Source organism: Phocoena phocoena, chromosome 12 (genome assembly GCF_963924675.1).
Source record: "Phocoena phocoena chromosome 12, mPhoPho1.1, whole genome shotgun sequence".
Classification (NCBI taxonomy): Eukaryota; Metazoa; Chordata; class Mammalia; order Artiodactyla; family Phocoenidae; genus Phocoena; species Phocoena phocoena.
The window spans coordinates 81,112,092-81,139,035 of record NC_089230.1 but is presented as its reverse complement, the minus strand read 5'-3'; the positions used below and the strand labels follow the sequence as shown (position 1 = coordinate 81,139,035).

Sequence of the window (26,944 nt, the reverse complement as noted above, 5' to 3'; positions counted from 1 at the left end):
GAGTTGTTTTCTTTAAAAACTTCCTATCTACTTCCTGTTAGTCTTCTTTATTTTAATCCCATGATTCCAATCCACTTAAGACACTTGAGATCTCCCCTCACTCAGAGTTTTCCGACCAGTTGACTCACGCGGACAGTTACACATGGAAAGCGCATTGTCCCCCAACAGACTCGCCAAGAGCACCTTCTAGGTGGGACTGTGTGGTTACGGCAGCCCGCAAAGCCCGTGCTGTGAGTCTGCCTGCCAGCTGAGCTCAGCTCGCTGAGAGCCCACGGGCGGCAACAGCCCTGCGTCTCCCTTCTCCACGGCATAGTTCACAGTGGCTCCTGCGGGGCTGGGGTGTGTGTGTGTGTGTGTGTGTGAATGACGTTGCGTAACTTGCTTTATTTTCATATCACTTTAATTCTTGCAAAATGAACCCCTGCTCGAAGCATGACCTTGGCTTCCCAAGTCATGGACATCATCTGTTCACAAGCCCCCATGATATTTCCAAGTAGAGCTTTCTACCAAAGTAAATCTGGCAAACTGGTTCTTAATTAGCCCACAAAAGCTGATGGTAGTTTTGTCTTTTGGTGTTTCTTTTTTGCGGTATGCGGGCCTCTCGCTGTTGTGGCCTCTCCCGTTGCGGAGCACAGGCTCCGGACGCGCAGGCTCAGCGGCCATGGCTCACGGGCCCAGCCGCTCCGCGGCACGTGGGGTCTTCCCGGACCGGGGCACGAACCCGTGTCCCCTGCATCGGCAGGCGGGCTCTCAGCCACTGCGCCACCAGGGAAGCCCTGATGGTAGTTTTCTGGAACAAACATAGAAGGCTTTGAACTGATAGTATTTTGCATCATAAATGCCCTTCTTCTCCTCTTAGAATAATCTCTGCTTTCTAAAGGACGAAAGGCCTACATCAAAGTGAATTTCCTCAGAAACGAAGTATAAATGATTGCTTCAGGCAAAATAAAAGCCAGTAGCTATTACAGAATAATTTTGCAGGAATACAGATTTTATGATATCTCAGGATTAATGTATAAAAGAATATTCATATTTTTTCAAAATTATTTTAAAACCTACCTCTAGGGAGAAAATAAACAATTAGGATTAAATATACGGAAATAAATACCTAAAATGCTCTAGGATCGAAAAAAAAAAAAAAAACCTTACCTAAGTTGGTGACCTCCGCCAAACAGGCCATTTTGCAGCTCCCCGCCCCTGGCCTCCTCAGATATCTCCCACCACAGGCTTCTAATTTTTTTGTGAGCCATGGACCCGTCATCAGTCTGGTAAAGCCTGTGAACCATTCCTCAGCATAATGTTTTTAAATGCATAAAATACAGGTGATTACAAAAGAAAAAAATTATATTGAAATGCTGTTGTTAAAATATTTTAAAAGTTTCTGATATAGTAATACATGTGCTTCTTTATTAATGCGTTAAAAAAACAACTCCCGGGGGCTTCCCTGGTGGCGCAGTGGTTGAGAGTCCGCCTGCCGATGCAGGGGACGCGGGTTCGTGCCCCGGTCTGGGAAGATCCCACATGCCGCGGAGCGGCTGGGCCCGTGAGCCATGGCCGCTGAGCCTGGGCGTCCGGAGCCTGTCCTCCGCAACGGGAGAGGCCACGACAGTGAGAGGCCCGCGTACCGCAAAAAAAAAAAAACAACTCCCAGCAGTGGGTCTAATAACTACCATAATTTTGCAACAGTGATGCGGCAAAATCAGTATTTAAGATGAAACATAACTGTTTCATCTACAGCTGTAAAATGGTATATGAAAATATCGGTGATTTCTCTGAGTGACCGAGTCATGCGTCTTGCTGACGCCATCATGGTTTTTGCCATGGTTCGTGATAAAGACGTAATTTTTCCCCATCCACTTTCACAGCCCCTCAAAATTCTATCTGCAGACCTCTTGGAGGCCTGTGGGCCCTGGATTAAGACACCCCTTGTCCAGTGATTGTTGCCTCTGCTCCCACTTCTGTTCAGCCCACAGACAGGTGGAGAGGGGGCATTGAGAGTATGCACACAGGTGTGGGCCCCTCAGGAGCAGGGAGATCAGCAGAGCCGCACTCAGACCCAGCGGTGCAGGCTGTCCCCTCAGAGATGACGCTGTCAGCCCGGTGCTTCTCCAGCCAGGGAGTCTGTCTCTGACAGGGCCACCAAGAGCCACTTCACAGCAGCGTGAGTCCGTCCTTCTCCATGGTGTCACTCTGCAGGATGAGGAAGTGTCCCCAGATATCCTTTATGCCACTTACCCAAACCTTCTGTGCTCCATCTGCACTTTCTTCTATGCTTGGTCTACACATTCACTTCCTCCAGGAGAAAAGCACTTCCATATTCCAGCCAGACTTTGTGCCCAGGGTTCAGACGCACAATTCCACGTGGATGTCCAAGACTGGATTTGTCCTCTTCTCCTCAAAATCGGTTTTTCCTCCTCACTCTCCTGACTTTTCCCCTCCTGGCTTGTTAAGAGCATCACCAATAACTATGGACAGACACCTCAGACTTCTCAGCACCCCCTCCCTTCCCAGCCTCTACCCCTGAGCCCAAGAGTTACCAAGTCAGGAAGCTCCTGTGTTCACAGCATCCAGTCTGCCTCTCTGTCCTACCCTCATTTCTGCCAGTGAGTTCACAACGTAACCTGGTCACCATCACTCCCAACCCTGCTTCTCAGGTACTCAGAGACATCCTAACACACACGCCTGCCGACTTATTTTCTCGCAGAGCAACTCTGACGATATTAGCTTCCTGTTCAAAAATGTTCAGCGGTTCCCACTGTCTCCTGAACTAAGGACAGACCCTGACTTACCCACCATGGCCCCAAGACTCCCAATTCAGCCACCTGTCTCATCCTGTGCTACAGTTAAGCTCGATAACTTTTTGTTCCATGAAACAGGGAGCAAATACTTTATCTCATTCATATTCTGCTGTGTTGCCTTTCTCCTGTGATACCCTCTTTCTGGAATGTGTTTCTCCAGAAACTTCTCTTGTTGAAACCCAACCGTTCCTTCAAAGACCAGCTTCAGCAACACCCATATTTGGAGATTGTCTTGATGTGCTTCCATGATTCCCAACTGAAGAGAACCCCTCCCCACTTTCAGGCACTGGGGCATTTCTCCTAGCACCTCTGTCTCTACCCTTTATGATGACCCTGTGTGTTCACCTCACACACGGCACTGGTTCCTTACAAGTAGGGGCTGTTTTGATTTACGCTCGTCCCTCGGTTGTGCTTGGCGTGACATCTTTTGTGGACATGTTTTCAGTGGAACCAAGATGATTCCTATGCAAAAAATGAACTTGCAGGAATGACCTGCCTTACGTTTTTCATGAACCACCAGAGGATAAGCTAGCTAGCAGGTGTTCACTCACTCTACCCTGTTGATTACTTAGAGAATTTTGGTGACACTGTACTTGCACCTGGCCTTCACCCACACGGATGAATGGCCTAGAGTGTCCTTCTCCCCAGCCACCCAGCCGTTGTGCTGACCAACTCCTCCTGGGCCTTCAGGGCTCATTTTGGTCCATACGTGCTTCAGGAAGTCTTCCCAAACCCCAAGTTGGGCTTCATGGACATTCCACCTGTGCAGTCCTATGGAGCTCAGAACTTTGAAAGGTGCCACACTTGGTGTCATGCTCTGCTGTCACCATCTTGAAATTCTTAATACTTTTTAAACAAAGGGCCCTCACGTCTTCACTTTGCACTCAACTCCACAAGCGAAGTAACCAGTCCTGCCTAATCCCTCCCCTCTTGTGTGCTCCTGGCGTCCCCTGTACCTTCCCTGTCCTTGGAATCATCACGCAGAACTTTAATTTTCTTTTTACATCTGTTTACTACCCTGTATGCCTCAACAGATCCTGAACTCTGAGAAGGCAAGAAAAGAAAATCTTATTTATTGTTATATCCTTGTGGCTTAGCCTGGTATTATATGCTTAATCAATATTTGCTGATTGGACAAGTGGATGAATGGTTGAGGAAAGGAAAGAATTCATTAATGAATGTATTTGTTCATCAAAGCCCCTCAGGCAGCCAGGGCAGTGCAGGTATTTGGCTTGCTGTAGTCAGGTGGGTCCCCATAGAAATAACAGAATTCTAGCACAGAAACTACTCTTACCAGAAAGGGGAGGGTAAGATCAGCTCAAGGAAGAAAATGGGCAAAGTAGTGACATGAAGGGAAAAGATTAAGCAACACCCAGCTGTTAATGAAGAAGCCGCTAGCAAAAGGGCTCGTGATGTAGGTCTTCTTGGTTTTTATTGTTTTTGTTTTTTGTTTTTAAATAGGATTTACTGTTTTTTTAAGTTTATTTATTTATTTAGGGCTGTGTTGGGTCTTCGTTTCTGTGCGAGGGCTTTCTCCAGTTGTGGCGAGGAGGGGCCACTCTTCATCGCGGTGCACGGGCCTCTCACCATCACGGCCTCTCTTGTTGCGGAGCACAGTCTCCAGACGTGCAGGCTCAGTAGTTGTGGCTCACGGGCCCAGTTGCTCCACAGCATGTGGGGTCCTCCCAGACTAGGGCTCGAACCCGTGTCCCCTGCATTAGCAGGCAGACTCTCAACCACTGTGCCACCAGGGAAGCCCCTGTAGGTCTGTTTTGAGCAAACACGGAGATCATGAGGCCGCCGTTGGGATGCCCTTGGAAGAAGGTGTCTTAGTGACTGAGTCATCCCCTGCTTGCTTCTCTGAATGTTTTCTGCTGAACCTGGACTCAGGAGGCATCTACAGATAACAGCCGCTCACTGGAGTCAAACATCTGTCACTCTTTACTTGATGCCACTTCATCCTCCAAACACCCTCAGTGATCCCTGGATTTCACTTCCTCGTGAGTAGTTCGGGGGTCTGTAGGTGCGCTGGAATTTGATGTCTAGTTTACAATTCCCAGTCTGCTAGGGCCAATTTAAAATATAGTCCAGACAATGCTGAATCATCAGGTACATGAGACAAAAGTATGATGAGTTGTTATTAACTCACGTACCAGGTTTTCTCCCTAGTAGAGTCCTTCCTCCTGAAGGCTTCTGCTGTTCAGAATAACTACCTCCCTCTCAGTTGGAAGAGATAGAGAAGTACCCCCAGAAGTCTTGCTGAGCCAAGAACATCACTGACGTCCTCCTCTGTGCTCCTCAACGACACCATGTGGCAACTCAAGGACACACAGTGCTTGAACCCCTCTTCCTGCCAAGCAGCCAGGGACGAGTCACAATATGTTCTTAATTCTCAGTTTCCATATCTGCAAAATGGGAACAATGAGATTTCTACTGCGTACATTTGAGAGGATAATGTGGATAGTGCATGTGAAAGGGGCTTAGCTCAGTATCTCGCTTATACGAAACCTCCGAATGTGAGTAATTATCAGCATACCCACTTCGGGTTCTGTGCTGAAATAGATACAAAGAAATAAGGAATACATGGTATCAATCAGGAGTCAGCAAACTTTCCTCTAAAGGCCAGAGAGTAAATATTTCAGTCTTGCGCTTAGAGCACAAGTCTCAGTTCTGCAGTTCTTTTGTGAGCGCAGCCATAGGGAATACACGGGTGAACGGGTTGTGGCTGTGTGCCAATAAAACTTTATTGGCCTTGGGCTTCCCTGGTGGCGCAGTGGTTGAGAGTCCGCCTGCCGATGCGGGGGACACGGGTTCGTGCCCCGGTCCAGGAAGATCCCACATGCCGCGGAGCGGCTGGGCCCGTGAACCATGGCCGCTGGGCCTGCGTGTCCAGAGCCTGTGCTCCGCAACGGGAGAGGCCACAGCAGTGAGAGGCCCGCGTACCACAAAAAAGCAAACAAACAAAAAAAGCAACCACTTTATTGGCCAGATTTGTCCCCAGGCCATAAGTCGCCAATCCCTGGCTATCAGCCCTTGGTGGTAGAAAGACGTGCAGATTCATCAGGGCAGGTCAAGAGGAGGCAGAGGCCAGCTGTACTAAAGAACACAGAGCTGATGTTTTATAGGAGATTGTAGAGTAAAAGGTGAGATGGGTACGATGTGAGTGAAAGTAAGAAATGTGACTTTTAGGGAAAATAGCTCAGATATTGGTTTTTTTTTTTTTTTTTTTTTTTAATTTCAGGATAAGTAACTTCAACTTTAGAACCGAGCCTGCCCTTTTTATTAGACGTTTACTTTGGGAACTCGGCTCCACCCCCCACCGGACTCCAGAAGTTCCGTATTTCTAGGAATAAAAATGTCTGTAGATGGACTAGTAGAAAATGCTCTCTGTCACTGCAGCACAAGTAGGGCTGGGGGCATTTCTCTAGGGATTTGACCGGAAGGGAATGGAAAGCACATGGGTAGCAGAGGAAGTCATTTTCTATTCTTATTATTACTATAAAGAAATGGCAGATGAGAATCCAGGAACAACATTAGACTCTGAAAAGGAGCCAGTGGCTTAGTAAGCACTTAGAACCCTTGACAGTTCACCAAAGCTGCCGAACAGGAGAGCAGCTACCACTTATGGTCCCGAACAGGAGAACAAAACACATCTGGGCCTTTCAGGACCCCTGCTTGGGAAAGCCCTTTATAGGAAATTTGCAGATTCTTAGCTGTGGACATTTAAGTACAGCACGCAACACACACGCATACATACACATGCGCACACACATTCATCCTTCTCATCGGTAAAGTTGCAAAGGAGCCCCATTTGCACTGGACATCACACTGTATTTTGATATTCAAAATGGCTAGTCCCTTTTAGGGCTGTTATGATTTAATCAGTGCCAATTCAAATGGATCTGGTGCTTTAGCCATTAGAAATAAGAACTTAAGTCTGTCATGCTAAGGCAAGTTTCTCATCAAATTTCTCTTTTTCTGTTGTTTTACAGTTTTCTCCTTGTCTTTGGTTGCTTGATTTTGTCAGTGTTTTCCACCATTCCCGAGCACACAAAGTTGGCCTCAAGTTGCCTCTTGATTCTGGTAAGTGAAACATATGAACAAAAATGTACATAAAGTTTACATAATACAAGAATTGTCTATAATATTTATGCAATGCATTTAGTCCCACGAAAAGTTATCTCTAGAAAAAAGAGAGTTTCTGTGAAGTGTAAAAGTTTCAAAGGTCACTGAAACATTTGCCTGCCGTTTTAACCTTTAGTCAACCCCCAAGAATACATAGAAATATTCCAGATGGCTGTTACTTAGCAGTATCATGTGTTATAGTTGCATCGTAAGTAGAAGGCAATACTTGGAAGCAGGTTTAATTATGTTTCTCTATGGTGATAAATTACAAGAAGAATCAGCATCTCTGAGGTCTCTTACAATATTGCTAAAAGTTACAGGGTAGAGAGTGTTTTCCAATAACCACAATTTAGCAGTAACTATGTATAGTCGGCCAAGAACCACGAGCATATGGCACCTCCTAAGAAAACAGAAGGCTTCATGCTCTTTTCAGCCAGCAGACTGCATTATGAATTTTGCTGCTAATGAAGTTACCTGGTGAGAAGTTCTGCAGTTTGCTCTGTTTCCATTATGCTGTCAATCCTCAACCACAGAGAATTGCTCAGTTCATTTTAAAATGGAAAAATACCCCAAGATATTTTAGTCTGAATTATTCTGGGCCTTTTAAACTCTTATACTTTCTATTACAACTGAACTATAGCGCTGTATGCTCAAATCACATCTGATTGAAAGTTTGGTTCATTTACATCCATTTTGACCCACTCACTCGGTTCCAGAAATCAAACTTGACAGTCTCAGGACTGTCTGAATGAACTATAAATTGGAACAACTCACTTTTTCCATAAAACCTGCTTGACTAGAGAGGAAAAGAGAGAACGAGTGGGTGGGGTAAGATGGCCATGTGCCTTAATAAATAGAAATTGGTGAGCATTTAATACAAGAAAAGTATTCTTACCTTGAAGGTGGGAAGTGAAGGATGTCAGCCCGTACAGCCTGGGCAGCTGCTCTTTCCCCTGTGCTCGCAGAGGCTGGTTTGTGCTTAGAGTGCCAAGACTTCGTCAAGTCTCTGCCCTGTGACAGGGAGAAATCACTTTTGAACCTGGAGCAAATCTGTCCCAATTCGTCTCCGTACAAATCGTGCTCAGCGGTATATTGCTAATGTCAAGGTTACTATGTTGAAACCCAAGATAGAAAACAGATAGACCGAAGAGCCCACTGGGGATTTGTTGCATTTACAAGGTTCCATTCAGGTAGCAAGTGGGCTTTTAGCCTCATGCACCCCTTTGATAACAACAAATGGTCTGAGCCAAGGTCTAGGGCAGAGCTGTCTTTGGGGTACATATGCAGAACTACAGCTAGGAATTTTAGATCGAAAATATAAATCTGATTTTTAGACCTGGGAGCATGAAAAACTGGATTTACCGCATGACCAATGGTATATATTATGAGTAAATCAAGCATTAAGAATCTTGTAAAAAGGTTTCTTTTATAACCAGGTCAGGAATCCAAAATACGAGGTTTACATCCTCCAAATCTCTGAAATATAAATTCAGTCACTGCTAATGAGTTTCTAAATAATCCAGAGAAACTCATGTTATTCAAAAGCCCACAGCTGGTTAATATCATTTTTAAAACTTCCTGAGCAGTGGACAACTGACCAGAGTTCAGTAACTAGAGTGCATGTGAGCAGATAAAAATGTAGACGTTTTACACATCGCTCGTCTTTTTTATCTTGCCAGCTTTATTGAGGTATAATTGACATATGATATTGTGAAAGTTAAAATGTGTAACGTGACAATTTTATATACATACATATTGCAAAATGACTACCACAGTGAAGTTAGTTAACAGTTCATCACCTCACATGGTTGCCATTGTGTGTGTGGTGTGTGTGCGTGTGTGTGTGTGTGGTGAGAACTCCTAAGATCTACTCCTTTAGCAAAATGGTCAAGTGGACAGTTCAGTACTGTTAGCTGTAGGCACCATGCTGCACATTAGATCCTCAGAACTCATTTGTCTTATAACTGGGAGCTTGTACACTTTGACCACCTTCACCCATTTCCTCCACCCACACCTGCACAACCGCCAATCTACTGTGTTTCTGCGAGTTCAGGGGTCCCACATAAGTGAAATCATACAGTATTTGTCTTTCGCTGTCTCACTTATTTCACTAAACATAATGCCCTCAAGAGCCATCCATGTTGTCACAAATGGCTAGATTTTGTTCTTTTTATGGCTGAATATTATTCCAATGTGTGTGTGATACATATATCACATCACATCTTCTTTACCCCTTCATCTGTCAGTGGACACTTAGATGGTCTCCATGTCTTATCTACTGTAAATAGTGCTGCTGTGAACATCGGCATGCATGCAGCTTTTCGAATTACAGTTTTCTAGGGATGTTTGCCCAGGAGTGGGATCGCAGGATCATATGGTAGTTTTATTTTTTATATTTTGAGGAACCTCCATACTGTTCTCCATAGTGGCTGCACCAATTTACATTCCCACCAACAGTGTAGGAGGGTTCCCTTTTCTCCACATTCTGGCCAACACTTCTCTCTCACTTTTTAATAATAGCCATTCTAACAGGTGTGAGGTGATATCTTATTGTGGTACTGATTTGCGTTTCCCTGATGATTAGTGATGTTGAGTTCTTTTCATATACCTGTTGGCCATCTGTAAGTCTTCTTTTACCCCTCAGTCTTTTTTTTTTTCCTCTAATGCCCTTGTTTTTAATCAGGTCTATTGAGATACAATTTACATGGAATAAGCATCACCCATTTTAAGTGTATAGTTTCATGAGTTTTGAGAAACACATATTGTCATGTGTATTAGTTTCTTAGGGCTACTGTAACAAAAGTACCACTGTATATATCATATATATTTCATATATGTCATATATATGATAATTATATACATCATTATGTTGAGGGAAAGAATTAGATATCACAGAGATAGTCTTGTGTTTGGCTTCTTTTACTCAACATAATAATTTTGATATTTATTTGTATATTTTTTAATTGAAGTATAGTTGATTTGCAATGTTGTGTTAGTTTCAGGTGTGTAGCAAATGATTCAGAGAGATATATATATATGTATATACTTTTTCGTTATGGTTTATTATAGGATATTGAGTATAGTTCCCTGTGCTATACTGTAGGTAGGACCTTGTTGTTTATCTATTTTATATATAGTAGTATGTATAGGTTAATCTCAAACTCCTAATTTATTCCTCACCCCTCCTTCCCCTTTGGTAACCATAAGTTTGTTTTTCTGTGTCTGTGAGTTTGTTTCTGTTTTGTAAATAAGTTCATTTGTATCATTTCTTAGATTCCACATATAAGCGCTATCATATGTTTCTTGTCTTTTTCTGGTTTACTTCACTTAGTATGATAATCTCTAGGTCCATCCACGTTGCTGCTAATGGCATTATTTCATTCTTTTTTATGGCTGAGTAATATCCCATTGTGTATACGTACCGCATCTTCTTTATCCATTCATCTGTTGATGGACATTTAGGTTGCTTCCATGTCTTGGCTATTGTATATAGTGCTGCTGTGAACATTGGGGTGCATGTGTCTTTTCAAAATAGAATTTTCTCCGGATATATGCCCAGGAGTGGGATTGCTGAATCATATGGTAGCTCTATTTTTAGTTTTTTAAGGAACCTCCATAAATTGGCAGTACCAATTTACATTCCTACCAACAATGTAGGAGTATCCCTCAGTCTTGAATGCCTTTAGATTTAGCAAAGTAGAAACCAGTCCTTTTATGCAAGTGAGGCCTTTGTCTTAAGCAGTGTAGTAAGTGCTGCAGATGGATGGTCTCTGAAAGCCGTTGCTACACGGCTTTCTGTAGGGAGAGAGTTTGCGTATCCTCCTATTTTTGTGCTATAGTGATAAATTGTCGAGGTGTATGTCTTAAACCAAAGTGTAATCTTAAAACCTCCCTAAAAATATTTGGACTGTGTTGCGGGTCTAAGGTTTTACTGATGTTACTCTTTTCATCAGTGTTTTCTCCAAAGACTGTTGTGTTCTATTTGGACAAAAAAAGATCAAGTATAGCCTTTGTTTTTTTTCTTTTTCTTATTTAGTAATAAACTGGAGAAGCATGTGTATTTTAATTCTTTTCACTATCAGTTCATATAGTTAATTATAAAAGTTCAATCAGTTGTAGAATACCGGAAAAAGCCAAGAGAAATCTTAATTATTTAGGGACTATTGTATTTATTCTTTTACCATGTGTTTTTGAAACAGTTAATCTGATTTCAGAGTCTGTCTATCCTCTGAATTTAACCAAACAGAATACATAGAACACAATTCTGACTAGCATTGTCTTTAGTTCCCAAGATGAAGCATATCTAAAGAATTGCCATCCAATAGTAATAGGAATGGCTTTTAAATGTCTGCAGCAATTTACAGTAAAGTCACTTTTGTACACTCTTGGTCGCAGATACAGCACAGGTGTAAATTTTGAAGACTTATGTGTAAATCACATATCACAGTTGCATATGTTTTCCAAAGTCTGTCCATTTGAGGGTTTTTTAAACATTTTAAAAGATATTCCCACATTCTAACTAATTCTATTTCTGGCAAGTAGAAGACACCCACGCTTCCGACAAGGAGCGCCTTTAGGCAGACCAGCCCCTGGACAAGCTTCCAGGGTACTCACCTCCTTGATACTCGCGCTTTCCACATGTTTCCTTGAGCGCACCAGCATGTTAGGTGCACGTGCCTCCTCACCTCCTGGGGGTCCCCACGGAGTCCTCCGCTTTCTGTCCCCCACCCCAAGGGGAGACTCTCATCGTTCTCATCCAGCACTGCACTCCCCCTGCTAGTGAGTTCAGGAAATCACTTCTCTGTGTCTTGGTTTTCTCATCTGTTAAAAGTGGGTAGTAATATCTGCTACTTCATAAAGTTATGAGGATTAAATCCCAGTGCTTAGCCCTGGGCTCAGCACAGAGAATGCATCAAATATTACAGTCACTGGCTCTTCCATATACAGTGGAACCTAATGGGGGCACAAGGCCAGTGAACCGGGGGTATTTGAAAAGGCTGCATTTGAGATCATATCGTACTTGTGTAATAGAAAACAAGTATCTCACCACAAACACTGTAAATTACGGCAGCTCTTCACCCAGGCGTGTCCATCTAACCAGCAGGGACTCATTGGCACGCATTCAGTGCATGGCTTATGTGCACAGTGACCTCTTACGTTGGGTGACTAAGGAAACAGATTTCTACTCTTGTAGTTTTCTGGTAAATGCATCTGATGACCATGCTCATGGCTTTCAAAGCTCTCCCCTCAGTGTCAGCTGTCTGGGTGGAGCCCTGCTGAGGGACAGCCCAGGATCTAACAGAGCGGCTTGCTCAGCTCACTCTGGGCACAGAATTTATGAACTCGAGAGGACAATGCAAAGCCGTGGGCCCAAGTGCCAGGGACAGTGAAAAGCTGGTGTTGATTTCCTAGGTTTTGTAAATTCTTCAGAACTGTAAGGGAACTGGCATTTTTTTAACTAGCATTTTTTTAAGTACCTTTTTTAAGGTACCTTTTTTAAGTACCTTGATTTCTTATTAAAACAAAAGAAACCAAAAAAACCTTGCTATGTAAGTATTATTCCTCCCATTTTACCGTACCACGTTGTACAAGAGCCAGGCTGCGTCCCAGGCCTGGCTGCCGCCTTGCACCCTCCTGCACCTCAGTCGAGACCGATGGGTCTCCCCAGTGTGTTTCCAGGGCTCAGGGAAGCTCTGCCGGCTGAGGCTTCCTTGTGGTTCTGTATATGCCAAGTGATGCGCGCAACCCTCTCATTTAGATTGTTAGTTTCTTTTTTCTTACAGAGTCCATCTGCAAAGTTATCACAAATGGGTGTATCCCTTCACACCACTAGCAGTTCTTTGTATCAGCAATTCCAGGGCTTCCCCGGTGGTGCAGTGGTTGAGAGTCCGCCTGCCGATGCAGGGGACACGGGTTCGTGCCCTGGTCTGGGAAGATCCCATGTGCCGCGGAGCAGCTGGGCCCGTGAGCCATGGCCGCTGAGCCTGTGCGTCTGGAGGCCTGTGCTCCGCAACGGGAGAGACCACAACAGTGAGAGGCCCGCGTACCACCACCCCCCCAAAAAAATTCCAAATCTGATTTTGTAAACAATCAACAGCCCGATCTGTGGGGTAAACAGTCCCAGCTTGCTTTGTGCAGGTGAGCTGACCACCGTGCTGGTGAAGGGAGCGCTCCTAGCTCCAGTTAAACTATTGTGGCAAGTTTTGTTTCGGTTTGTTTTGATTTCATGAGCCTGAGGTTGTATGTTTCTGCATTTCGTATCCCACCTTCTTAACAGCAGTGCTGTTTTGGAGTGCATTTCCCTTGTATTGGATATCTTCTTGTCTTCCAGATTAATTTTAAAGTATTCATTTTGGCCTTTAAATGTAGACTGTCCAACATGATGATTTGTACATATTTCCGGTGACAAATCTTCACCTGATGACTTCTCCTCTTAATGAAAATGATGTATAGCATTTGCAAAATTTTCACTGAAGGTGGTCATTTCTAAAATTGCCCGCCCACAAGCAGTAAAAGGAATTTCGTTATCAGTTTTAGCAAGAAGAGAGTATCTCAGCGTGTTTGCTCCCCTGCCCTGCTGTGTTAGAAGGGCTCCCAGCCACAAGTGGATTGTGCTAAACATCTGGACGAGACTCAAACACATGGTCAGAGATCCAGGTTTTCCCAAACATCTTAGCTGTTTGGCACCTTCTGAATAGAGTTTATGCATATTTGCTGGTTTTGCTTCGTGTAGCAAAGCAAACATGGGTTTGCTGTTTCTGTGCACAATGAACCAGTTCCTGAAATGTGTACAAATCCAACTTAGGTAGATCTAATTATATCCTCAATGCACTAGTGTAGCTTACCATTTAAAGAAAATCTGTAGTGCATTCTTCTGTTAAGTGTAGAGTCCCCCCTGAAAAGCTAATAACTACATAATTAATATGTGTTCCATGTTTGTTTTCTTTTTCTAATGTGCTTACACGCGGGGTTTTGTGTTGTTTTTTTTCATTGCTGTACACTACCTATTATGTCACACGGTATTGAAGAATTAGACAGGTTGTTAACCATTTCCCATCTGTCAGTATTGGCAGAGTGGGGAATCAGACACATTTACCCATCCTTGCAAAGTAGAAAGGCTTGCGCATAAAATTATATGGATTTGATGTAGAAGATTACATGAGATCTTTACGTTTAAAGCTCTGGCATGAACATCGTAAGACAGGATAGCAGAATGTCAGGACAAGGTTCCGTTTGAGGGTCTTCAGTCTTCCATGGGTAGGAGATGTGAAGTGATCAGAACTGAGGAATGAGCAGTGCTCCTGTCTCTTCATCACACCCCTGTCATTTCCTGCAGAAAGTGCTCACAATATCCCAGCCAACACTGAAAACTGCCGTTATTTTCCTTTGCTTGTCTTTCATCAAGGCAATTGCAAATAAACTTTAAAATGATTCATGGAGGCTAACGACCCTCATCAATCTGCTGATGACTGAAAAGAAGATGCAGGAGCAGTTTGCACCTACACTGAATCTTAACCGAGAGATAATAATATAGTAGGGGAGTTGCTCTGTGAAGAGTACTTCAGATTCAGAGGGAAGAGTTGTTCAAGTTGAAGATAATGGAATTATGCCTGAACAAGACCATGTCTCTATCCACAAGTAAGGAAGCGAAGAACTTCCGCACTTCCGACGTGAGCACCGGTGTCTCACCGGGTGGTCCAGTATGTGTCACAGAACCACTCTGCACGGTTCTGTGTCAGGACATGATGAGCAGCCCTCAGCCAGGCCCGCACTGACGCTGACCCGCTGCGCCCTTTGACGCCACAAAGGCATATTCAGCCGAGAGGGAAAGAGAGCGACAAGGTGGTGGTAGAGGGTTGCTAGAAAATGATAGAGTCCAAGAGGGGTTGCAGCAGAAGGAAGAATGCCCTTCCCTTACCACCTTTCCAGGTCTAAGTAATTTCCATCGTTTGACACCTACTCAGACACCTGCTTCTGTCTGGAATGAACTGGCTCTTCCCTCGGCTTCCCTCAGCAGCAGCCGCTTGACGGTGAATCTCCTCCCTTCTTCATTTACTCCACAGCATTTCGGTGGCTCCCAGTGTCCCTGAGGCTTTTGGGGGAAAGCTGAGGGTACGGCAATGAGCAAAGCAGGCAAAACTCTGTCCGGGTGGAACGCACATTTGTGTTGGGAAGACATAAGAGTAAACAAATGAACCAGTCAAGTGTTAAAAATAAAAGTAAAAAAATAAATAAATAAATAAATAAAAAATAAAAGTAAAGCAGGAAGGGGCTTCCCTGGTGGCGCAGTGGTTGGGAGTCCACCTGCCGATGCAGTGGACACGGGTTCGTGCCCCGGTCCGGGAAGATCCCACATGCCGCGGACCAGCTGGGCCCGTGAGCCGTGGCCGCTGAGCCTGCGCGTCCGGAGCCTGTGCTCTACAACAGGAGAGGCCACAACAGTGAGAGGCCCGCGTGCCACACAAAAAAAAAAAAAAAAAAAAAAAGTAAAGCAGGAAAAAGGAATAGATAACTGGGTGTTTCCATTGTGTGTTCAGAGAGGTCCACCGGATAGCGTAGCTCCTAGCAGAGACTTCAGTGAGGTGGGGCAACCCGCCGTGCAGCGATAGAGGAAAGAACGTACCAGGCAGATGGAGCATCCAGGCTAAAAGCCTCGGAAGGACCAGAGGACCAGGATGATGGAGGGAGAGGAAGCCAGAGGGGGCGGAGGAAAGTGAGGCCTGGCTCGGACTGTACAGCCCTGGAGCACAGGATCCAAAGCTGACTCAGCAACAGCACTTCGTACAGTGGGAGCTGGTGGCAAATTATCAAGAAATTTGATGAAAGAAGATGCCAAGACGGCCAGTGGTTTAATTGCACAGCATTAGTATTGAAATGTTCACAGTATCATAGATACGGCACTAAAATTAAGCCCCAATGCAGTGCCTGACTTAGAATGGACCGGAGTAGGGAGTCACTGGTGCAGCCCTTAGGGGGCAGTCGATGTCATTCCCCCTCTCCTAATTCCCCGGGCTCCGGGCCTTAATTCGCTGCAGTTTTAACTCAATTTACATGAAGTGCCTCCTACCTTCCAGCCCCTGTGCCAGGGACTGGAGCCCCAGATATGAGTAAGGCACTGTCCTGCCCTGGAAGCAGATCTAGAGCACATTCCTGTCTACAGGCTCTGACACAGAAAAAAATGAAAAGCCTTGAAATCATGCGTTTATAGAGAATAAATTATGAAATTAGGAGATGAAAGAAAAATGGGTTAGTTTGACATTTTAATGGGTTAGTCAAATGGGTTAGTTTGACATTTTAATTCCCACTTTAACATATATGGACAGAGAGAATAAACCTACCTCAAGTCATTGATTTCTCATGAAAACTATGGATAAGATTACCAAAATCTATTTTCAGTATAGGTACTACTGATCACGCTTATATAGGGAATTTGGGGTTGGAACTATATAAAGGCAAGGGTGGAAGCGATGAGGTGGCCCCTGTTCCTGTGCAGGCCTGTGTCACCCTCAGATATCGAATACTGGGTTGGACTATGGCGGGGGCCCTGTTCCCCTGCAGGCCTACCTCATGCTCAGATATTGAATATTGGGTTGGAATGTGGGGGTTCCCTGTTCCCCTGCAGACCTACCTCATGCTCAGATATTGAATATTGGGTTGGAATGTGGGGGTCCCTGTTCCCCGTGCAGGCCTATATCAGGGGTCACGATTAAGGTGAAAAGACACATCATACTTCTGCAAAGTAGAGAAAAAATTGCCAAGCTGTAAATGGCAGCTTGACAAACAACATTACAGGCTGGATTCCAGGAGAATGCTGCAGGCCTGGCTTCCTCTGGGCCTGGAAATCATAATGAACACACTGGAAAATGGAGAACAGAATGGAGACTTGCGAGTGTGGCCAGCCGGCCCTCCAGCTGCGGCTACTGGAGACCACAGGCGTGTCGGCGCTGCAAGACCCCTGCGCATCCGGAGAAACCCTGGACAGCCCCTTCCAGAAACAGAGCAGCGTCCACCAAGACACCCTAGGGTGAGGCCGGGAGTGGAGGAGCACCAGCCCTGGGTGTGCAGGCAGGAGGGGGGACTCACTCTGGCCCCCACTGCCCACCCCTAACTCTCCTGAACTTCACTTCCTTAAACCAGGTGGCATCAAGTACAAATCGACATCAAGTGCAGCCTTCAAAGAAAAGAACAAATCCAGCCTGGCCAGAGGGTGTCCTGCACCATGTGGGGAGTGAGGGGGCGGGCATCCTGCCTCTTTGGCCTCTTTGACTTCATGGATGGTGCTAATAATGGGCGAACATGTGACCTGATGACACACCTGTGAATCTGACGGGGGCTGCAGGGTTCTGCCCCACTTGGCCAACCCATCTGCGTGTCCCTGGGTCACTCGCTGGCTTTGCCCTGGGGTCCCCCACAGTGGAGCTTGCATGCTCAGGGTCACTGTAGCCGGGCAGGGATGGGCATCCCACCGCTCAGGCAGGCAAGTGTGTGACCAGGTTGGGAAGCTTGTCTGCTTGTAGAGCCCAGGAAAGAGCTCCGGGCTGCAGTCAGAAAGGGGAAGCATCAGAGGGGACGTTCAGAGGACAAGTGCTTCCTCGAGTCCCCTCTGCAGCCTGAAGGTATATCGTTTACCTTGAGCTGCTCATCGATTCATTCATTCATTTATTCACTCATGGAATATTCGCTAAGCACCTATCAGGGCTGCTGTGAGCCAGAGGCCCTGCCCACAATACACACCAGCTGTACACTGACACTCATACCTTCCCTATCCCTGTCTGTCATAGTTCCTCTACTTAAATCAGGTGGAGAATTTTGAGTATTATGCAAATGCAGTTTGTTCTCTTTCTTCACAATTCCGTAATGCAAATTGCCTCATACGTGATGCTCAATTGGGTAATGATGTCAACGTAACAGGGAAGTTAAAGATGATTTTTCCCAAACGGCAGCGGCTGAGCGTAAAGCACATCCGCCTGGCTGAACGCAGCAAGCCTGAAGGCGCGCACACCGCCGTGGCGCCTTCTTTATTTTGGAAACTCACTCTGCCTTGCAAGTGCCTATGGGATGATTCTTCCCAACCTGTGCAAATGACACAAATGTAAAGTGATACATCTTTAGCACCACTGTATTTTGTGCAAACTGCGCCTCTCTACCTGTGACATGTGATGCGGGGCCCTTGTCTCCAAACCCAGTGGCCTGCACCCTCCCGACACACCCCATCAGGCTCTCTCCACATTGATGTAGGTGACGGCCAAGATTGCTGAAGCAGCTCCCTGTTAGAACTCAACATCTCTTTTTAACTGTACTAATATCTTATTAGGATTGTTGTTTATGTTAGGTTTCTGTTTAGAAAGTTCCATAGGCTCAGAGTGGTTTGCCCTAACTCTATTTCTCTATTTTTATCATAAGCCCTCATCTTTTTACTGAGCAATCTTACCTAAAACCTGGCTTTTTATCGATGCATTTATTTATTTATTTTTAATTGAAGTAGAGTTGATTTACAATGTTGTGTTAGTTTCAAGTGTACAGCAAAGTGATTCAGATATAGATAGATAGATATTCTTCATATTCTTTTCCATTATGGTTTATTATAGGATATTGAATATAGTTCCTTGTGCTATACAGTAGGAACTTGATATTTATCTATTTTATATATAGTAGTTTGTGTCTGTTAATCCCAAATTCCCAATTTATCCCTTGCACCTTTTCCCCTTTGTAACCATAAGTTTGTTTTCTGTCTGTGAGTCTGTTTCTGTTTTGTAAATAAGTTCATTTGTATCATTTTTCAGATTCCACATATAAGTGATATCATATGGTATTTGTCTTTCTCTTTCTGACTTACTTCACCTAGTATGATAATCTCTAGGTCCATCCATGTTGCTGCAAATGGCATTATTTCATTCTTTTTATGGCTGAGTAATACTCCATTGTATATATGTACCACATCTTCTTTATCCATTCATCTGTTGATGGACATTTAGGTTGTTTCCATGTCTTGGCTATTGTATGTAAACAATGCTGCTATAAGCATTGGAATGCATGTATCTTTTTGAATTATAGTTTTCTCCAAATATAGGCTCAGAGTGGGATTGCAAGATCATATGGTAACTCTACTTTTTAGTTTTTTTAAGGAACCTTCATACTGTTTCCACAGTAGCTGCACCAATTTACATTCTCACCAACAGTGTAGGGGGGTTGCCTTTTCTCCACACCCTCTCCAGCATTTCATCAATGCATTTCTTGCACTGTGGTAGGAAGGCTGGTATAAGTGGGTTCGAGTTTATCCATTCTGCCAGTTCAGAAGCACATGCTGCTTTCTGCTCGTTAATATGGGCTTTTCAAGTGAAAGGCATCAGAGCATCCTTAGGTCATAAGAATGACATGGGAGGTGTCATTCCTAGGTCAAATAAATCACAGGGATAAAAACCTGTGTCAGATGATGGTTTAGTGTATTCTTCATCCAAATTTTTCTACTCTCCTTTTTATCAAGCTATGTTAAAGAAATCTTTAAGCCTTACAAACCTATTCATCAAAGGTTCAAAATTTTTTAATTAGCCAAAATTTTAATAAAGGAAACTTTTATGCAGTTTAGATAGAAAAATAATGTTGCTGCAGGTTGAAACAAATTTTAAGACTGTTATAATAGAGCAAATTGAGAATGTTTTATTTAAAATATAAGTTGATTTAATAATCGTAAACTTCATTTTTCGCCTTAACTCTATGAATTTTGACATCTTCTCAGTACATAAAATCTGTAACATTTGGATTACTCTGTCTTTTCCTGCTTTTAACTTAAAGTAAAATTCCAAATAACTTTCAGACTTAGAAGATGCAGTTCTTAACCTTGCCGCACACAGCCTTCTCACATCTCTCTGGTGCTTCCTGTTTCTCTGGGCTTATTTCTGCACCAGTTTCCCTTAAAGGTGCCCACACAGGTAGCAATGGGTGTATGCATACCTGTGTGCGCATGTGTACACACACACTCACATACTCACAGTCACACTTTACACTACAGCAGTAGCAAATCATTCACACTTTCCAGGAACACTGCCTCTGTGTTTTCACAAATGGTAATTCTTCTATTTGAAAGCCTGGCGCTACCACTTCCCTTCACCACCGTGGTAATTCTTACTCGTTTGTTAAGTCTCATGTCCCCTCTCCCTGGAAGTTTTCACCGACCCCCCAGGAGCTGTTACACTCCCTTCCTCTGTGTTCTGGGGTCCAGCACAGCTCCCAGGGGGTGGTCTGTAGCAATGGGTGGTTGATAACAGTGTTCACCGTGTTCCAGTATGATCATTGATTTCCAAACATTTTATTTCTGCTAGACTGAAAACTATCTAAGAATCGGAACTACGTGTTAGTGGTCTCTGTATTTCCTAGTTTGTACCATACTGCCTAGCAAGTAGTGGATGCTCAAAAAACGTGCAAATAAACTAAATGACCCAGCCCGCCAATCCAAAGTAACCCAATCCGGTTACATACTCCACATGCAGTCTTGTTTTTTCAGCTCTATGGCATTATCACGATTTTATTTATTTTTTTGCATACTTGTGACTGTTTTTCATTATTGGTTTCTGTCCCCAGAATGCAAACTCCTTAAGAGTGGGCCTTGTTCTATTCACTCCCACCCCAATGTCTGGAACAAAACAGGTACTCAATGCCTGGGAGAACAGAGGTGCAAAATAAAGCTATCAGCTGTGCGAAACGAATGAGTAGATGCAGATATTAGCGTATAAATTCAGTGCTTGCATGGAGACATTAAAGTACTCTGGCTCCAATCAATCTTTTAATTTTAGCAGTATAAAATTCCAAAAACAATTTTTCATCCTTTGGAAGATCTGTAAAGGCAAGTATAATCAAGTGGTGTTGAGCACAAGTTTCAAGATCTAAAATAAAATGACTATTTGCTAACTTTTGCCTCTTTTTTTTCCCCACTCGTCCTCGTTTTCTCCTGAGCTTCAACTACCCTTCTGAATCTGGGATCATCAAATACTTATGTTATTAAAGCAAATACTCTTACCTAATATCAAAGCAGGCTGATCATTAACATAAAACGTGAGTTTGTAGCCAACATTAAAAATGAATAGGATCATAAAACAAGAGAGAGGGGCTTCCCTGGTGGCGCAGTGGTTGAGAGTCCGCCTGCTGATGCAGGGGACGCGGGTTCGTGCCCTGGTCCGGGAAGATCCCACATGCCGTGGAGCGGCTGGGCCCATGAGCCATGGCCGCTGAGTCTGCGTGTCCGGAGCCTGTGCTCCGCGGAGGGAGAGGCCACAACAGTGAGAGGCCCATGTACCCCCCCACCAAAAACAAAAACGAGAGTTACTGCAGTGACCAGTTATTCAACACTAACATATTTTAATTACAAAGTCATTTAGCAATGACTGACTCCTTCACTAATGATCTCTAGAGGCAAAAGCAGTAGGGACTAATACCTTCAAACAGCTTCCTATGGTAGTGTTTTAGGTCAACTGCACCTAACCTAAGATGTAGTCATCACTGTCTCCTAGATCTCACGCAATCCGTTATCTATATTTCACTTTGACGCAAAATTTTGCTTTAAACCCTGCACTAAACCAGCATTTCTTTAGTACCTATTATGTTCTAGGCTGTACGCCCTAGCCTCCTCCCTCATCTCATCTGGATTATTCTAACTATCTTTTCCCATTTTTAACCTAAAGTAAAATTTCAAATAATTTTCTGAATTAAAAGACCAAGTTTCTTGCCTGGAGAGAGAAAGAACCAAAAGTGAGTGAGAGAACCAAAAGTAAGTAGAATTAGAAATTATGTGATCCATCAATATGATGGTAAAATAGAAATGGGTAAAAAGAACAATTGGTTATAACAGAGGAAGTGACTGATTCTCCACTGCAAAATGAGGAAGGCTCCAGATGTGGGGACCTTTGAGCAGGGTCTAGAGTCACAAAGGTCTAGGTCAGTCTGGCTCAATTGTAGGGGATTCAGGTTGACAGAGACTCAGAGGAGGGTTGGAACCAAACAGAGAAGAGCCTGGTTTTCTAAAGTAAAGTCATTTGGATTTTGTGCTGTAAGTGATGAAAATCATAAGAGGCCTTTAAGCAGCACAATGACCTGATCAAATTTGGTTTTGAGAAAGCTAATTCGGACTGCACCTTGGAGGATAACTGGAATAGGGAAGGAGGAATGGGGGACAGATCTGTGTGTAAAGGAGTGACCATAAAGTGAGAATATTATTAAAGAGTTTAGGGATAAAATAATGCTATCAACCCTATCTCTCAACCAAATGCTGAGTGCTCCAGATGTTAATAAAAGTATATGTTGATACTGTGACTTAAATGTTGAAATCTTTGAGCATTGAGGAGACTGTTTTAAGCAGTGCTGAGCTGTGCAGAGGAGGTGGTGGGTGACACCTGGGTATGCAGGGTGCTTCTGCCATCTTAGCATCCTCAGGCTGGGGCATGCTTCACACAAGTTGAGTGTGGTTATTTGCTTTGATGATTTTTCCTGTCTGATGGAAAGAGAACCTATTTAAATAATGGTTTTGTTCATCTGAAATACCAGTCTTATAAAAAGTGCCTAGTCACCACAGTTGTTAGAAATTTCCATCTTACAATTTTTAAAAAATTGTTGGCCATCAACGCAAACATAAAAATGAATTCTGGCTCTGGCTAGGGTCAAATCTTGTTGAAATTTTATTTCATGCCCCTATATTTCTGAATATTACTGAGTCAAGAGAAAAAGTAATCCCTCATTTCAGATGGATTTTTCTTGGAGATTTTCCCAAGCAATTAATTCTTCTCTTTGGCTTTCCTGATCTCGCCACCAGACAATCCCAAAATTTGGTTTTTATAATCCCCAACTATCGTTTGATGACAAAATGGAAGCACACATATTTAGGTAACCTAAAACTTTAAACTATTTTTAAAATAATTATTTTCCTTTGAAATTACTCTGTCCTAATGATGTAAATGTGGATGCCAGTGACTGAACTCTTATATTGATATTTGCTGCTCAGGTATTTGAACAGATTTGATGTCAGAGGCTTAAGGCAGGAGGCAGGGCCTTGCAGCCAGAAGGGATGAGAACGAGCCCCTGCACACCAGCATACCCACAGCAGTTGATCGGCAACAAAAGAAAGGTCCATGCAGCCCACAGAGGGGGGGTAAAATTGCAGGGTTTTAGAAAGCATTCGAACTTAAGAGATCACCCACATAATCATATATGTCTGTATAGATATTGATGTAGTTACATATGAACCCCACAGTAACCACAAACTAATAGTCTATAACTGATACACATGCAAAAAAGAGAGAGAGAGAGAGAGAAAGGAATCCAAACATAACTAAAGATAGTCATTAAATCATGAGAGCAAAAGAAGAAGAAAGGAAAAAAACAAGAACTACGAAACAACCAAAAAACCATGAACAAAATGGAAATAAGTACATAGCTATCAGTATTACTTTAAATGTAAATGGACTAAATGCTACAATCAGAAGACAAAGAGTGACTGAATGGATACAAAACAAGACCCGTATATATGCTGCCTTCAGGAGACTCACGTCAGCTCTAAAGATGAACACAGACTGAAAGTGAAGGGGATGGAAAAACGTACTCCATGCAAATGGAAACAAAAAGAAAGCAATACTCATATCAGACAAAATAGACTTTAAAATAAAGACTGTAACAAGAGACAAAGACGGACATTACATAATGATAAAGGGATCAATCCAACAAGAAGCTGTAACAATTATAAATATATATGCACCCAAGAAAGGAGCAACTGATTACATAAAGCAAATATCAACAAACATAAAGGGAGAAATTGACAGTAACACAATAATAGTAGGGGACATTAACACCCCACTTACATCAATGGACAGACCATTCAGACAGAAAATTAATAAGGAAACGTTGACCTTTAATGACACATTAGGCCACACAGGCTTAATAGATATATATGTAGAACATTCGACCAAAAGCAGCAAAATACACATTCTTTTCAAGTGCGTATGGAACATTCTCCAAGATAGATCACAAGCTAGGCATGTCTCAGTAAATTTAGGAAAACTGAAATCGTATCAAGCATCTTTCCCAACCACAATGGTACGAGAATAGAAATCAACTATAAGAAAAAAAATGCAAAAAATACAAACACATGGAGGCTAAACAATACTAGTGAACAACTAATGTGTCACTGAAGAAATCAAAGAGGAAATCAGAAAATACCTGGAGACAAAGGAAAATGGTAACACAGTGATTCAAAATCTATAGGATACAGCAAAAGCAGTTTTAAGAGGGAATTTTATACAAACCTACCTCATGAAACAAGAAGCAATGTACCTCAACATAATAAAGGCCATGTATACCAGCATCAAACCCACAGCTTTCAGCATGCTAAAAGCATTTCCTCTAAGATCAGGAACAAGACAAGGATGCCCACTCTCACCACTTTCATTCAACATATTATTGGCACTCCAAGCCACAACAATCTGGCAAGAAAAAGAAATAAAAGGAATCCAAATTAGAAGGAAAAGCAAAACTGTCACTATTTAGAGATGACATGCTACTATAATTAGAATATTCTAAAGAGGCCATCAAAAAAACTATTAAAATTACTCAGTGAGTTCAGTAAAGTTGCAGGATACAAATTAAGGTACAGAAATCTTTTGTATTTCTATACACTAGCAACGAACTATCAGAAAGGACAACTAAGAAAACAATCCCATTTACGATAGCATCTAAAATAATAAAATACCTAGGAATAAATCTAACCAAGGAGATAACAGGCCTGTACTAGGAAACTATAAGAATTGATGGAAGAAACTTCAGATGACAGAAACAAATGGAAACACACACCTTGCTCATGGATTGGAAGAATTAATTTGTTAAAATGCCCAGACTACACAAGGCAATCTACAGATTCAGTGAAATCACTATCAAAATTCCAGTGGCATGTTTCACAGAATTACAGCAGATAATTCTAAAATTTGTATGAAAACACAAAAGACTCTGAGTAGCCAAAACAATTTTGAGAAAGAAAAACAAAGTTGGAGGTATCATGCCCCCTCATTTCAAACTATACTGCAAAGCTACAGTAAGCAAACAGTATGGTACCAGCAAAGAAACAGACACATAGATCAATGGAACAGAATAGAAAGCCCAGAAATGAACCCACACTTATGGGGTCAATTAATCTACAACAAAAAACCCAAGAATATACAATGGGAAGAAGACAGCATCTTCAGTAAATGGTGTTGGGAAAACTGGACAGCTACATGCAAAAGAATCAGACTGAACTACTTTCTCACACCATATGGAAAAATAAACTCAAAATGGATGAAAGACTTAAATGTCAGACCTGAAACCATAAAACTCCTAGAAGAAAACATATGCAGTGCACTCTTTGACATTCATATTAGCAATGTTTATTTGGATATGTCTCCTCTGGCAAGGGAAATAAAAACAAAAATAAACAAGTGCTACATCAGACTAAAAAAGCTTCTGCACAGTGAAGGAAACAACAGAATGAAAGTGCAGGATTGGTTCAAGATGGCGGAGTGGAAGGACGTGCACTCCCTCTTGCAAGAACACCGGTATCACAACTAACTGCTGAAAAATCATCAACAGGAAGACACTGGAACTCACCAAAAAAACATACCCCACATCCAAGGACAAAAGAGAAGTCACAAAGAGATGGTAGGAGGGGTGCAATCACAATAAAATCAAATCCCATAACTGCTGGGTGGGTGACACAAACTGGAGAACACTTATACCACAGAAGACCACCCACTGGAGTGAAGGTTCTGAGCCCCACATCAAGGCTTCCCAAACTGGGGTCTGGCAACGGGAGGAGGAATTCCTAGAGAATCAGACTTTGAAGCCTGGTGGGATTTGATTGCAGGACTTCGACAGGACTGGGGGAAACAGAGACTCAACTCTTGGAGGGCACACACAAAGTAGTGTGCGCATCGGGACCCAGGGGAAGGAGCAGTGACGCCATAGGAGACTGAACCAGACCAACTGCTAGTGTTGGAGGGTCTCCTGCAGAGGCGGGGGAAGGCTGAAACTTGCCATGGGGACAAGAACACTGACAGCAGAAGTTCTGGGAAGTACTCCTTGGTGTGAGCCTTCCCAGAGTCCGCCATTAGCCCCACCAAATAGCCGGTAGGATCCAGTGTTGGGTTGCCTCAGGTCAAACAACCAACAGGGAGGGAACCCAGCCCCACCCATCAGCAGTCAAGCAGATTAAAGTTTACTGAGCTCTGCCCTACAGAGCAACACCCAGCTCTACCCACCACCAGTCCCTCCCATCAGGAAACTTGCACAAGCCTCTTAGATAGCCTCATCCACCAGAGGGCAGACAGCAGAAGCGAGAAGAACTACAATTCTGCAGCCTGTGGAATGAACACCACATTCACAGAAAGACAAGATGAAAAGTCAGAGGGCTATGTACCAGATGAAGGAACAAGATAAAACCCCAGAAAAACAACTAAATGAAGTGGAGATAGGAAACCTTCCAGAATAATGATAGTGAAGATGATCCAGGATCTTGGAAACAGAATGGAGGCAAGGATTGAGAAGATGCAAGAAATGTTTAACAGAGACCTAGAAGAATTAAAGAGCAAACAAACAGAGATGAACAATGCAATAACTGATATGAAAGCTACACTAGAAGGAATCAATAGCAGACTAACTGAGGCAGAAGAACGGATAAGTGACCTGGAAGACAGAATGGTGGAATTCATTGCTGAGGAACAAAATAAAGAAAAAAGACTGAAAAGAAATGAAGACAGGCTAAGAGACCTCTGGGACAACCTTAAATGCAACAAATTTCGCATTATAGGGGTTCCAGAAGGAGAAGAGAGAGAGAAAGGACCTGAGAAAATATTTGAAGACATTATAGTCAAAAACTTCCCTAACATGGGAAAGGAAATAGCCACCCACGTCCAGGAAGCATGGAAAGTCCCATACAGGATAAACCCAAGGAGAAACATGCCAAGACACATAGTAATCAAATTGACAAAAATTAAAGACAAAGAAAAATTATT

The 26,944-nt window shown here is 43.2% G+C and overlaps 1 protein-coding gene across 1 annotated transcript in view; it reads left to right on the top strand.

The window, feature by feature from the left end:
* Positions 1-26,944, top strand: part of KCNQ5 (potassium voltage-gated channel subfamily Q member 5) — a 575,985-nt gene that overhangs the window by 367,590 nt on the left and 181,451 nt on the right. Inside the window, exon 2 of the mRNA XM_065888664.1 lies at positions 6,791-6,881. Coding sequence (XP_065744736.1) covers positions 6,791-6,881 — 91 coding nt within the window. The remainder of the gene's footprint in view (positions 1-6,790; positions 6,882-26,944) is intronic.